The sequence below is a fragment of the Urocampus carinirostris genome, chromosome 4 (assembly GCF_059441175.1).
Source record: "Urocampus carinirostris isolate Australia breed hairy pipefish chromosome 4, RoL_Ucar_1.0, whole genome shotgun sequence".
In the NCBI taxonomy this organism is placed as follows: Eukaryota; Metazoa; Chordata; class Actinopteri; order Syngnathiformes; family Syngnathidae; genus Urocampus; species Urocampus carinirostris.
Window position 1 is genome coordinate 34,582,838 of NC_142352.1, and position 14,892 is coordinate 34,597,729.

General features: G+C 39.7%; 1 protein-coding gene across 6 annotated transcripts in view; it reads left to right on the top strand.

Annotated features, from left to right (window-relative positions):
• Window positions 1-13,839, top strand: part of sema6d (semaphorin 6D) — a 41,766-nt gene extending 27,927 nt beyond the window's left edge. For 3 of the 6 annotated variants that reach the window (XM_088334307.1, XM_088334308.1, XM_088334309.1), the window contains exons 13-20: window positions 996-1,169; window positions 4,656-4,796; window positions 6,173-6,250; window positions 6,332-6,390; window positions 6,889-6,945; window positions 7,365-7,547; window positions 8,294-8,535; window positions 10,019-13,839. In XM_088334307.1, coding sequence (XP_088190433.1) covers window positions 996-1,169; window positions 4,656-4,796; window positions 6,173-6,250; window positions 6,332-6,390; window positions 6,889-6,945; window positions 7,365-7,547; window positions 8,294-8,535; window positions 10,019-11,137 — 2,053 coding nt within the window. In that variant the 3' untranslated portion in view covers window positions 11,138-13,839. The remainder of the gene's footprint in view (window positions 1-995; window positions 1,170-4,655; window positions 4,797-6,172; window positions 6,251-6,331; window positions 6,391-6,888; window positions 6,946-7,364; window positions 7,548-8,293; window positions 8,536-10,018) is intronic. The other 3 variants (XM_088334311.1, XM_088334310.1, XM_088334312.1) reach the window with 3 other exon arrangements.
• The last annotated feature ends 1,053 nt before the right edge of the window (window positions 13,840-14,892 follow it).

Here is a 14,892-nt window from a genome sequence, read left to right on the forward strand (position 1 = left end):
TTATTCAAATATAAATCTGGTGCCAACCGTGTACAGAGTAAAAGCTTAAAATAAGAGAAATATAGATTTCCTCAATGCTTTCTGCTCAACACTACAAATACTTCAGATAAAAGCCCACAAAAACCAATATTAAAAACAGATATTTAAAATAATGACATTATTTTTAAGCAGAGCAAGATTATTAATTGTTCTGTGTTAGACAATATGTCACACTAATTCTGAAAGTTAACTTGTAATAATTACCTCTGAAAGACATGAGGGAGCAAGTCCATGCATAATTTTGTATGATGCCAACAGAACCTTAAAAACACATTTTAAGCTAACAGGGAGCCAATGCAGGTTAGCTAAAATCGGGGTAATGTGATCAAACTTCCTTGTCTGAGTTAAAAGCCTCATGTTTTTTTCATTTTCCTCATGTTGAGGTTTTTAAGTTTTCCCTTGCCCTCATGTAGGTTTTACAACAGAGGATTGTGTAATAATAGTCTGTAGTTTGCAATAATCTGTGGTCTGTGCGGCCCTTTGAGACTCCTTGTGATTAAGGGCTATACAAATAAACATGACTTGACTTGACTTAAAGGGACAATTGTGTATTATTTAGCGCCTTCTAGTGGGAAAAAAACTTTGATTAAAAAGACGAGAGTGATTTGAATGATAAGCCAAAACTCATGAACTATCATATAGTACATGTAGGTCAAGAAATTGAAATTCATTTTACATTACATGAAGCTCATTTCGAAGGAGCTGACGTGATAGTCCCCCTACCTTTTACCCATTTTGCTGCTAAGGATACCTCAAAAACTTTGTGAAAGGCTGGTTAAAAAAATTAGTTTTTGTAATCTTCTTTGTGCTTTGTAACATTAGTTTTTGGTTGCACTACCAATAGTGACATTTATCGGTCAAATATTACACAGGGTCTCTTTAAAAGTTTATTTTATAGATTTCTTTTCTTAGGGATACTTGTATGTATCCTAAAAATACATGGCTTGTTTGGCTAGGTACAGGCTGACTGCGCTGGCCGTGGACAACGAAGCAGGTCCAAACAAAAACTACACAGTGGTTTTCATCGGTTCAGAGTCAGGAGTGGTCCTGAAGGTTTTGGCGAAGACCACAGCCACGTCCCTGAACGACAGTCTGCTGCTGGAGGAGATAGACGTCTTCAACAAGGCCAAGTAAGCCGCTAAGCACTTTTCACCCACTGTCTGCTTTTGTTTTCTTCTCTCTTTGGACGAAGACTCTGCAACTACTTGACGGGAGCTTCTCTGTGCTGATAGCAGTGTCAGTCTGATGACTGCTGTTTTTTTTAATTTTTATTTTATTTTCCGTAATTGCCTCTTTCTTTCTGGATTTTTACATTATTTGCAAATGTTAAAAATGTGTTTTAGTGATCCCAAACACTTAAACATGCATAATGTAAGGTAATAGTACATGGTTTTTGCATAAAGTCTATACATTTCATCATTATTTTACAACAAAAAGCATTTTGAAGCGGGGTAGGCGCACTAGTCAATGTGTCCGCCAAAACAAAATGCGAAGCTAGGCAACGACTAATATTTTAGCGGCTCGTTATATTGAAAACAAGTTTATCATGTGTACTCAGAGGAAAGTCAGACGAGTGCAAATAAATCCTGATCACCAGCAGTTGCTCCGTAGATTATCAGTTACGCGAAGAGACTGAAGCGATGTCAGGAGAGATAGGAATAGCAGGTCTGGCCTATTGCTATGAGTAAGCTATGTAACAACTATCTTAAACCATCCCTGCCGATCCTGTATCATACCATAATGCCAGATTCCTTACCCATGAAACAGATGACCAAGAGCAACCAATTCTTGGGAAACTGCTACATTTTACTTATCACAGAGACCCGGCTCAACACAGCATCCCCATTGATAGTGTGCAACTAGCCGGCCGCTCTCTAGGTCTTTTTCTTACACTAAAAGGAGAAGCCCTCTTATGCCAGGGCGCTATTGTATTATTACAATAAATATATTAATTTAACTGCAATTCTGCTATTTTGTTAGACATCATCAAAGACTGTATTAAGGTTGCAAAAACCAAGGGATTACTGGATAAATAATATGCCCAGATGTATTATTTATATCCTGATTCATTCAATTCGTGTCTGTTTTCTATCCAGAATGTCACTGAAAATCGAACATCTCGGGTCAACCTTGGGTGTTGTCGTGAGCGGTTTGTGGAAACTCAATGCCTCCACTGTCAGTTCGATAGGGAATACACAATACATCTAGACCAGGTTTATGTGATATTTGAAGTGCAACATCTATATTTTACCACAGCAAATATATTCACTCTTTAGCATGGCTTGTTCCCAACGGTGTGTTCCCGACTGCCAAGGGAACTGCGCTTCCTAACAAAAATTGTTCATACACATTCCATGAGTAGGGTCGATAATTAGTGGGGGAAAAAATACTAATGCCATCATGTCATACAGATGTTTTATGAGGAATACCTGGAATATAACAATATCACAACTTGTTTTTTTAAGGATTTTGAAGAATAACAACCCATGTGGTCATTTTTTAACCAATTTATGCATTCAAGGGTTAGTTCTAGCGAGTTGCGACATGTTTATGATGTCACCAGTCACTGTTTTTTTTTTTGAGTCTCCAAATGGCCACCTTTAGAAACGCCTAGACATACCATGAGAAAAAAATTGCAAAATACTAATGTTTAGTTCTTCAGATTGTGATCAAATTTGACAAGGTACCAGGTAAGGCTTCAAGCTATTGTCTCTCCTGTTTTTCAGCTAAGATACCCATGCTAAACTCATCTTGCATGTAATTGCAAAAAAAAATAAAAAAATGAAAATACACCTTTTAAAAAAGACCAAAACCATCCCTATTCTCTAAATGGTTTACTACTACTACTACTTTGGATACGTTTTGGATTAATATTTTAGGTAATTTTTACAGAATTATTATGAGGTAAAATAAAAGTAAACAGCATCGTCTTCAGAGGTGCTTTGTTAGGGTTTACTGTCTATAAATCCTTGGGAAAAAACGCAGCGTTATGCAGTTACACAATCGCACTACATCGCATTGTTGATTAGATTTCGGTTAATCGTTCAGCCTTATTATATTACAATTTCTCCAGTTTAATTAAAAGGAAAAATCTGGTGTCAATCATGTATTGTACCAGGCCACAAATATATGTATGATTTACATATGCCGTTTTTAATCTTGCGTGTGCATTGATCAAGACATATGGTTTTTAGATAATGAGTAAATTGCGAATACATGTGTTTTGAGGCAAATATCTACGCACATAGGTGTTGGGTAAAGAGTACAGTAATATTAATATTACATTTTCAGTTCTGGGAAACATTATATTTAATTTTTTTGCATGGCTCATATAAATATCCAGAATTGATGCGTAATCCTTTCACTAATACACATTTCATTGTGCCCTGTTTAGGTGTAGCATGCATCTGTCCTCTTGTGTGCTATTTGTTGGGGGCGATGATACATCATAGGTCAATGCTGTACAAACTAATGCCAGTTGCCGAAACTAGGGAGGGAAAATAAATGCAATAGTAAGTTAAAGCCACTAGATAGCAGACTTGTTGAAAAACATGTGAACAATTTCAAGCATCTACACTTGACCCAAATTCAAGCTCTTTTCAATCCTCAAAAACACAACTTTAAAATTCAAGCATTTTCAAAGATCTCAAGCCACCGCACGAACCCTGTGATAACAGTTTTTTTCTCTCGACTGTCAGGGACAATCTTCCATCATAATCAGCCATAAAATCTGGGTCAGAGAAAGTTTGTTGAATACATTCTGTTTCAAAGATAAGACTCACATGATATTTTAATGGGATTCAATTATGCCACAAAAAAGACAGATGGGTCAACTTTAAGACCAAATTTCTTGAGTCCTCCGGTATATAGATTATTTTGCAACATACAGTCGCTTCCTCGAACCCAATCACTCTCCACGGAGCACCCGCTGGTGGTTAGCATCTCTTTGCGCTCATCTGACTTTCTTCAAAGTCCAATTTAATTGATGAATTTATTTTTAATGTAACAGCCACTCAAAGCTAGCGATCACCATGCTTCCCGGTTTGTTTCGGTGTAACATTGACTTATGCGCCCACCCGGCTGTTTGACTGACAGCATACACTAGTCTCTCGCAGTCGTGCAAGCAGTCATGCCCATCCAACACACAAAGCCCTACCTACCCTGCCCTTGTGACAGCATTTGCTGTGTGCTGTCATTAGAACACAATGCACAATTAATATCAATGACAATAAAGACGTCCATCCATCCATTGTCTGTGCCGTTTATCGTCACAAGGGTCTTGGGGGTGCTGGAGACCATCCTAGCTATCTTTGGGCAGTGGTCAGGGGGGATAGACCATGAACTGGTGGCCTGCCAGTCACAGGGCAGAGAAAAACAATTCCATTCAAAATCCGTGAAGCAGTGAACCAGCGATAACCAAAGCGCAAAGAAGAAATGGGTGTCTGTATTTGTATAATTTGGAAAGAAACACTACACATTCTGTGCCTAGAAAAACAACATATCTTTTTGAGAATACCTTTAAGCAGAGATAGGAAAGCTTAGCCACATGCTGATTAGATCTTAAATCTAGACACTAATCTGACGCACCTTTGATTCCTGTACTTTGCTTTTTGCAGGTGCTTGTCCAACCATGAAGACGATAAGCGCGTTCTGTCACTGCACGTCGACAAAGACGCACATAGCCTTTACGTTGCCTTTTCAAGCTGCGTCATCCGAATTCCCCTGAGTCGCTGTGAAAGGCACTCTTCCTGCCACAAGTAAGTGATGCCCTAATGCACTAGTTCTCAACCGTGTTTTACGTCATCTACCCTCATGAAATATTTGTTCAGCTGAATACTGTACTCCTAACCAGTATTTTTGTTTAAGGATATTAAAACGAAATGTATTATTAAAAACACTCCAAAACACTCAGGTAAAAATATCCAAAATTGTTTCAAAACTCAACGATTCACTACTTAGGTCATCTTTTGGAGTTGTTTGTAACAGAAGGAAAAAAAGTTGGGCTCTTCTGAACAAAATGTCCAGTTTTTTGGGGTTGTTCCGAACCACAAATGTCAAGGTCAAGACCCGAGGGCCGCACCCTGCCCTCGAGAAGCTTTCTAGGCAATCTCCTTTCCAGAGGCTTGTTTTGTTTCTACTTAATGAATGTTTTTAATTTATGTTCTACAATTCAATTGTATTTTTTAAAAATCAGTGAAATTAATGTTTTTTTCCTTTAGAGTAAATCTAACCCAACGGTGCTTGAATAATACTGGCTTCTTTCATTTAATTTTCATATTACGGGAAGATTACTGACAGATTGAACTATAAAAAAATATTGTATTGCTTATGTAACTATATAGGAGTACATATGTATGGTTTTCAGTAGGTTCAATTAGGTGACATTTAAAAAGCACAATATTTAAGGGGGTGTTTAAACAAAATTTTGGGGAGATCTTTTTAAGAAATTGATCCAGTTTCTTCACGGTTTATTTCGTACAAAATACTGTTTTGGGAGTGTTGTTTCAAACAAACAACCCAATATTTTTGGTTTGAAAAAAAATGAACCAGTTTGTCACAAATGGACCAATTTCAGCATGTTAATTCAAAATTGACTAACTTTTGTTGATTTTAGATTGAATTGAACATTGCAGCAGGCATAAATTCCTCTCTTAGAACATGCCCACTAAACCCATTCATTTAAACAAGTGAAGTAATTTTGACGAAGTTTTTTTGTAAAAAAATATCTGAAATATTTTGACAAATGTATCCAAGTAGTGGATGGGTCCATTCCTCTTAAATTGGTTTATTTTATGACCCAACTATTAGGGATGTATCACCCAATGTGGTTTTTTCTTAATTTAAACAGTTGAACTATTTTGGGTGAGTTTTAAATGATTTCGATGTGAATGGTTCTTTTGAAATGTCTTTCAAAATATCACGTATGGCCGTGAAGTACGCAGCTGTATTGCTCGCTCAAATCTCCTTTGCACCTTTGCAATTTGTTTTTTGTCCAGTGAGTGTCATAAACAAAACGATAACAAGTTTGCCCTCAATGCGGGGGTTAATGTTCAGCAAGCCACAAATGATTACTGCGCTCTTTCCAGAATGATTAAAAGTTTCTGTGATTTGTGTGTGCGTGTGTTTGGAATAGGTCTTGCATTGTGTTACGTGATCCCTATTGTGGATGGAAGACTCGAGGCGCCTGCGAGAGGATAGCGCCCGGTCTTTTGTGAGTTCAAGCACCAGATTTATCACAGAATTTCTTAATTAAAGTCAAGACGATGGAAATTCTCATTTGTCACATTTTCAGGACGGGCTATGAGCAGGATATTGAATTAGGAAACACTGGCCACTTGGGAGACTGTCATGGTAAGAGTCATCTTCATACCACTTCATCTATCTTCTGACACAACCACACACGTACAAGCACACTTCTGCAAACAATACAAAGTCATCTGCACACTCACACTAGTTTTCACTCCAGTTACTTACCCCAACATACATGTAAGTCTATGTTTGGATATTAACACGCATATCAACCAAAAGCGAGTACGTGGCTACTTGTAACTAATGCTGCAAACATGGACCTTTACATTCAAGGCTCATGCTCAGTTGAGGCAAATGATTGAGGCCTGAGTAATTATATTAAGCAAGTGGCCATACTATTAAGAAATATGAGCCTAATCAAATGTACCAACTGATTATGACCCAAGGTAAACCTCAGTATTGATCAGAACCAGAGGACCTCCTTTAGAAAGACAGTCACTGAGTGCTTTGTACTTTATTTCAATCGCACTCAGAAGGATTTTACTTTAAACTTCTCAAATATCCCTGATAATAATGTGCTGTGCTTTTGAATTCTTTTAGCAATTTTGGGCACAACATCAGCGCCAGATTACAAATCATTTGGCGACCCTACCTCTGGTTAGTTTGATCTTTTACTCAAATGGTTTTCTTTTCCTTGAGTTCAGCATCTCTAGCCGTGTCTTGCCATCGCTCATTCGTTGTCATGTTTTAGTCACCAAAAACCTCTCGTGAATGCAAACGTCACTTCCTCCATGTTAAACTTCACACACAAACATCATCTGCCATGTCACATGCCACTCATCACTCCCTGTTCTTACCACTTCCCCCGGCATGCTCACCAACCAAGGCATTTGTAACTGTTGTGTACCAGCGCCTCTGTATCCTCTCTTTTGTCCCTACCAATTTTCAAAAGAAACTATCCGAGCCTTATCAGGATTTATTTTAACCTTTGAAATTTCTGTTGCCAATATTTACTAACTGGGATGATGACCGTATGGTTTACAAACCATTTGTTAACAATTTGTTTGTCACCACAGACGTGGAGTTTTCATCAGCACCAGTCACTGTCCTGCCCAGTGTGCCCATACCTCCCCCAGTACTCATTCCCACTCAGAGCCCAAGCTCAGGGCCTGATCCAGAGCTCTACGGCTCAGGCTTTGTGCAGCAGGATGACCCAGCCACCTCTCATTCTTTAGATTCTCTCCCAGGGGGGCAAGAGGGTAAGGCCCGCAGGGAGCCAGCCAGCATGCTGCATTGATCTGATAGCTGCCGACCACTGACAATGCACGCTGAGGCTCACGTGCGCTCTCACATACGCAGCGCTTTCTAGAATAGATAATTATTTTTCACTTACCTTTATTCTATATTCTACTTTTATCCAAACTTTTCCTCTAAAAGTGACTCTTTCAAATTCCATTTTTCCACTTGTCATTGATTGTATCTGTGAAATAGAGCTTAGCTAACATAAGACCTAGTTACATTAGATCTGAGCTGGTAGATGATTGGCTGGGCCTGCATTGCCACAGCTCCATGGTGGCAGCACAGTGGGCAAACTAACTCTTTCAATGTCTGTGGTTACTAACAATCCTTCTGTAGAGCATCAACAATCTAAACTAGTGGAACACAATCACATCTCCTATAACCCAATGTTTTGGAATGTTAATTCACTTTGATGCGCATGGATCCAGGAAACCAATCATCCTTTCTTGAAATGACAAATCTTCATAATGGATAGTGGAATGCCTAACGACTGATTTTTACACCTTCTTTATGTGATCTATTTGAAAATGACTGGGCACGTTGTTGGAGGGGGAAATTTTAGGGGAATATCTCATGCACGGTTGTGTTTGAGCACAAACATGCACATGTCTGCTGGTGAATTGTGGGGATGAGTGTGAGAAGAAAACCCTTCACCGACAACTTGACTCATACCAACAGGAGGTTAACCCATTCTTCTTGTTTGTAGGTGTGTGGGATATCCAAGCAAGCGAAACCAGCCAGATGGTCCACATGAACATCCTGATCACCTGTGTGTTTGGCGCCTTTCTCATGGGCGCCCTACTAGCCGGCCTGATTGTCTTTTGTAATCGAGAATCATTCATGCGAAAGCAACGGCGCGTCCAAAAGGATGCCGAATCTGCGCCGTCCTGCTCCGACTCTGCTGGAAGCTTTGTCAAGCTCAACGGTCTCTTTGACAGCCCTGTTAAGGTACAACCGTTAAATAAAAGCTGTGCCTTGACATGGGTGATGCCACTGGCGAGCATTTTGAGATATGAGTTGTCGTTAAGATGTTTTGTTTGTTCTGCTTTGACCCGCGAGCACCAACTTTAGATAGAGGGCATGTTCAGTGGTTAAGTGGTTGTGCCTGCAGAAAAACAACAATCAAAGACACTCTTCATGGATTCATACATCTTTAGCTTTTGTCAACAATACCTAAAGTCAGTGCCACACTGATGAATACCTAAGGGTATATACCAGAGGCGGGCAACCCCGTTATCTAGAGCTGCAGGCTCTGCATTTTTTGTGAGTTTCATCCTCTTTAACCCGGGTGATACAAATGATCAACATGATAGTAAGCTAGTAGGAGCTTTTTAACAATCCTGGTGCATCGAATCAACCAAGTTTAAGAAAACAAACCTCCAAAAACATGGAGGACCAGGTTGTCCACGTCTGGTATACCCACTGAAAAATAAAACACATAAAAATCTTCTTCCTCTGGCAGATCGTTTTTTCATTTTAAGTAAGATGTTTTTATACCTTTAATGTTTTTTTTTTGGTTGATTTTTAAAACAGTAGTTGAAGTTACCGATGGGTTCTAGGACCTTGCATGTTTCAGGGCTGATACCAACCTTATTTCAAAGTATTAAAAATGTTAGCATTTAAATGTTAGCATTTATTTGGATATTTGCTAATTTAAAGTATTTTGGGTAAAGAAGTGGTAGTTTATGTACTTGTGCTCTGGGATTGTTATCGACTAAGAGTTGATGATCTGTAATAGCCCGAAGAAAGGTTTTATCTTGCATCTCTTCTTAAAATTATTAAAACTATTTATTTCCCAATCAAAGAAAGAAAATACTTAAGTGGACAGCGTGTATTATTTAGTGCCTCCTAGTGGTAAAAAACACAATATTTATTTGTATATAAGCAAAATAAATCTATTTTTAAACCTTTTTTTTTAAATAAAGTACTTATAGGTCTAGACATTTTATCCTACACAACACAAGCCTCACGTAAAGGGAGCAGTCGTTGTCCCCCATCGTGTGGCTTAAGGTTACCCCCCCCTAAAAAAACCTTGTGAAGGGCTGGCTAAAAATATGACTGGTATATAATCTTCCTTGTGCTTTGTAGCACTCGTTTTAAGTTCTAGTACACAACAGAGCGAAATCCAGTGGTCAAATATTAAACAGTGTCCCTTTACTGGTGGTATGGTACCCAAAAATATTGCGTAAGGCTGGGCAATGGGGGGCAATGGTATTTCTATTAATTTCAATGAGAAAGAATGATTTGAGTGATTGTCAACATCGTGAATGGCCAAAATGAAGTCATATCTTAAAACTTGGCTTACACATGCGCTCACATCAATGCCCATCAAACAAGAGCTTGGGTCTCAAGAGGTTATAGAATAGCTTTGGAGAGTTAAAACATTCCAGTGCTTTGGTAAAATATTCTTCTCTTTTGGTTATGTTCACAGGAGTACCAGACCAATGTGGATTCTCCAAAGCTTTACACCAACCTGCTAAGTAAAGACCTGAAAACACCCAACGGCGACACAAAGACCATGATCCTGCGGGATGGTTGTTCGCCCCCTGAGCTGGCGGCTCTGCCAACACCCGAGTCCACGCCTGTCCTTCAGCAGAAAGGCTTGCGACCCATTAAGAACCAGTGGGAGAGGGACCACAGGAAGATCAGCAGCGCCCGCAAAGAATCCAACTCAACGCCCCAGAGTCCTCAGTTCCTTTTGCCTTCACCTGGCCCTCCCAAATCCAACTCCCACCACCCTCACCTGGCTTTGGGACATTCTCACATCCCGAGTGCTGTGGTCCTGCCCAACGCCACACATGACCACCCTTATCTCGACCATGATGACGATACTCTGCCACATCCTTCTGAAAAGAAGCTGAAGAAACCAGAAATGAAAGGGAGTCGAAAAGACCAGAAGCGGTCGGTGGATGCAAGGAATACGCTAAACGACCTTTTAAAACATCTAAATGACTCGGTGGCCAATCCCAAGGCCATTCTTCATGAGGCACCTGGGCCCCGCTCTCGACAACACCTCACTCTGGAACCCATGGAGGAACTTACGGAACTACCTCCTCGAGTTCCAAGTCGCGAGGCCTCTTTGTACTCTCCATCCTCCTCCCTGCCAAGGCACAGCCCCACCAAGAGGGTGGACGTTCCTCTCTCCAGCACCCCCACAACACCTACGGGCAGCCTGAGCATGGGAGGGACCTTGGAGAGGCCAAGAGGGGGCTATCAGCTCCAACGGAGTGCTTCTCACAGGCACTCCTTGTCAAACAACGGTGTGACTATGGGGGTATCTGTTTCCCGCCAACACAGTATGAACAGAGGGGGATACATGCCTCCGACGCCCCCATCGAGACTAGATTCCCATGTCGGGATGATGGGGGCCGGAATGCACTCGCCCAACGCTCCTTCTTTATCCCGACAAAGCAGCTACAGTGGGCACGGCTCACTCCCTCGTACGGGACTTAAAAGGACACCATCGCTCAAGCCAGATGTGCCCCCCAAACCTAATGGCTTCTCACCGCAGACTCCACAAATGCGAGTGGTCAATAAGTACAGCTATTAGAAGAGCACCAACACTTTGGCTGGAGCTCTTTACCTTGACACTTAAAGCTTTGAGCCAGGACAGCTAAGTTATGGATTGGGTTGATGCCAGTGTGTGTGTGTTTGTAAATGCGTGGGTGTGTGTATCAATCTGAGGTGGATTTCCCTTTAAGTGATATTCACATTGACTCTCGCTTCAGTTAAAAGGGAAAAAAGTATCACGTGTGGCCAAAGACATTCCTCCGATGTTTTTTTTTTAATATATTTTTTTTATATATTTTTTTTTCCCATCCTGTTTATTAATCAGTTCGATCCAAAAACTGTTGGGTCAAACAAACAATACAGCAAATAAAATTGTGTTGGTTTTGAAGATGATTAAATTAATTTAGTTTTCAGTTACTCGATTAAAAAATGTGGGTAAATTGAAATACATTTGTTTGCCCAGCTTAACTGTTTAAGCCGAATGAATAATAATTATAAGGGCCCTAAAATGATTAAAGAATTGTGTAATTAATTAATTACTAATTTTAGTTAGTCCATTTGAATTATGTCATTTAATTAACCCAAAGTTGGGCCACCTGAATAACTAACAAAACAATAGCCACAATAATTGGGATGCCTCATGAGTTATTGAATTGATGGCCTAATTTGCATTGTTTTTGACCCAACTGTTTTTTGAGTGTTGAGTGGTACTAAGATTAGGACATCGCGTGCGAGGTACCAGGTAAGAAAGAGATGAATATTTGAAGAATGGATCTCAATTTCTTACCGCCTTTGAGCACTGTCTTCCCACTAATGTGAAGTAAAAAGGAGGTAGGCCCGATTTTGTTTGGAAGCTGCTACAAGGCAGCAGAAAATAAACTTGACCACCACAAAGGAGCAGAAAAATAGCGTAACCGATGAAGCGTGTTTTGAGCAAGTGTTTGCATCTGTATTGGCTGAACTGAAAGGACGTACCGGCGGAACACATGTTAGGTTTGCTTCAAGAAGGGTGCCATGCAGGCAACGCGCCTTAAAATTCATGGAAGACCTGAGTCACTGTCTCGCTGAAATGCATTGCTTCGGTCTGATATTCATTTCAACCCATCTTAAATCATCCTTGTGGTCAATTTTGAAACATCCAAGAGATAAATTTGGGCTACTTTCAAAATAACCATGTTTGGGTTATATACTGGGACAGAGACTCGTCACTCACTGGGATATCATCCTCAATACATTTGCTGCTATTGGTTTTTCGACTTAGATTTTGAGTGTTTGATGCATATAGTAGTGTACCAGAGTGAAATGACCAATATGGATATGCACACATTTTTTCAAATGCAAAGAGTAGCCAATAGGTACAAATCCAACAACCTAACACTGTTACAACTGAACAAATCAAATACCAGATTTTCAACCTCCACCTTTTGCACGCATACTGAAGATTTTTATGTATGTAGCAAACCTATTTACTTTCACTCAAGTCATTTATAACATTGATGAGCCCCTGTTGCGCATGCATTTTCTTTCTCCCAGCATCATTATGTTGGTTACATTTCAAGACTGGCTCCAAAACAATTTTTGATTTCAGAGTTCATTTTACCTTTTGTGTTGGTTTTTATGCCCGTGTTATCACTACAAATTCCCTGAGAGTGGCCTGTGTACAATCAGCACAACATCAACAGATGTGTCTGGTAGATAAGTCATGCTGGAAATGACGAACTTGTGTATATACTTAAATACTATAAATAAGGAGCATATTTTTAGGCAAGTAAACATGAATCTGTATATTGTGTGCCTTATTCCCCAAATTATCCGCCATAGTACAGTATTTGGCAGTCAATGATTCTTAGTTTTACCAAATGAATCGATTTCACAGGCCGTAAAAGTGTTGAAAATTATCGACCTTTTAGAAGTCACATGAGTTTGAAAAAATACAATTGTAAGAAAATGAGCATTGCTGGTAATGACTTTGTATTGGTAATGGGTCACACAGAGGTGCCACGCAGTGAATGTATTTTTTTAATGGTGGGATAAAGGCTGTTTAAGACCCTGCACTGTGGACCGGTCTGCTCAATTCAGCACGCCCTGCCCACATCGCCAATGTATTGAGACGACGTTCACGCAAAACCCATTACCGTTAAAATTGTTAAGACTATGCAGAATATCACATCCAGATCAGTTTTTATTGGCCAGAGGAACATTTTCACACTCAATACCTAACTTCAGTATCAGCTGCCTGTTTAGCCCAAAGCCACATTTTGTTTACGAGTAATGATTGTATGTACAGACTGTGTTCCTATCTGCCATTTAAACAGTGTCCGGGCTCTTATTTTGATTTTTGTATTCCTTGTTTCGTGCGTAACCTGCAGCCTGACATATACGGACGTACGTACAACATACACTGCTTAACTGCCTTGTACATTGCAATTTGAACCCTTTTTTCAGTTGCAATCTAAATTGAAGCCTTTAAAATTCAGTCTAAGGTCTTTTTATGTGCAGTAAGAAAAAAAGCGTGTTTTGGTCATTTCGTATAGATTGAACTGCTGTGCAAATGGCGGTGCAGGGCCAGGTGTATATATTGGATCTCCAGAGTATTTGCGCGTGTAGATAATGTTTTGAAGATTTACTGTGAAAGTGTAAATAGTAATGGTTTTTGTTTCATATTTTGTTGACTTTTTTAACACAGCATGTATAGTTGAAATAAAACATTACTGCACAGAAATAAAATGTAACGAGTGGTTTGTTGTTCTTTTTCTATGTTTGGCACTGCTGCCTCAAAAGATGTGAGTTTGGAGATTAGAGAGCACGAAAAACGTTTTTAATGTGCACACCAGAAGTAACAGCAGGGCTCAATGCAACTCCTGAATGCACATTTCTCCATCAGAGCCATCAAGAGTCCTTTGAATGATCATGACTCGCTTCAGACTATTTTTAGACTAGGGGTTGTTTTGAAGATAGGTTCCAGTGCATTCGCCACCACACCAGTAAGCATGTGGGAAAGTTTCCAAAATAGAATGTTCCTACAGACACCAAACATCTGGACTAAGTACTGCTCGGAGCAAAAGATCTAAGTCACTAATGAGCTGTGGAGGAATGCATACACAACAGCACATGCATACATTCAAATGCACATGGCATCAACATCCAGAAAACGATGTGATGTGATAGTGCAGCTCAGATAAGACGCCAACGACTAAGAAGAAAGGCGAGATCATGTAATGAAAATCTCAAGGAGTGTGGGAAATTGTGTAGTAAGATAAGCATCGGTGCTTGAGATTCCCCAAGGCACTTAAAGAAATGCAAGACAAAACACATACCTCAAAAATAACAAATGATGAAAAAGGGTGATTTTGAATTAAACGATAGTGGTGGTAAACTCCCCTAGCCCATCAATTATTTTTCGAACAAAATGCAAAACTGTCTGATCATAATAGCCATTTTTGTTTTAATTGGAGGCAAACAATAAGTATAACAGATCTGGATTATGCATATGTGAAATAGTAGTACAGCTCCATTGCCAAGGAAAAAAAATTGAGTGTGCAAACGAAACGGAGCTGCACAGCAAAAAAGTGAAGAAAAATAGGTAAATCTTAAAAAGATTGATAGACTGTCATTTTCTTCTGGCATGCAGGAACTTTCATTTTGGGTGAAAAATGCAAGTGTTGGATCCAAAAGCTATGTGAAACAGAGGAGGACCGGCTGGACTTATACCAATAGCTTCAATTGCACTATAAAATAACTTCTTGATGGAACTAAAACATACGGTAAATCTGTATGACAGAGTAATTAAGGTCT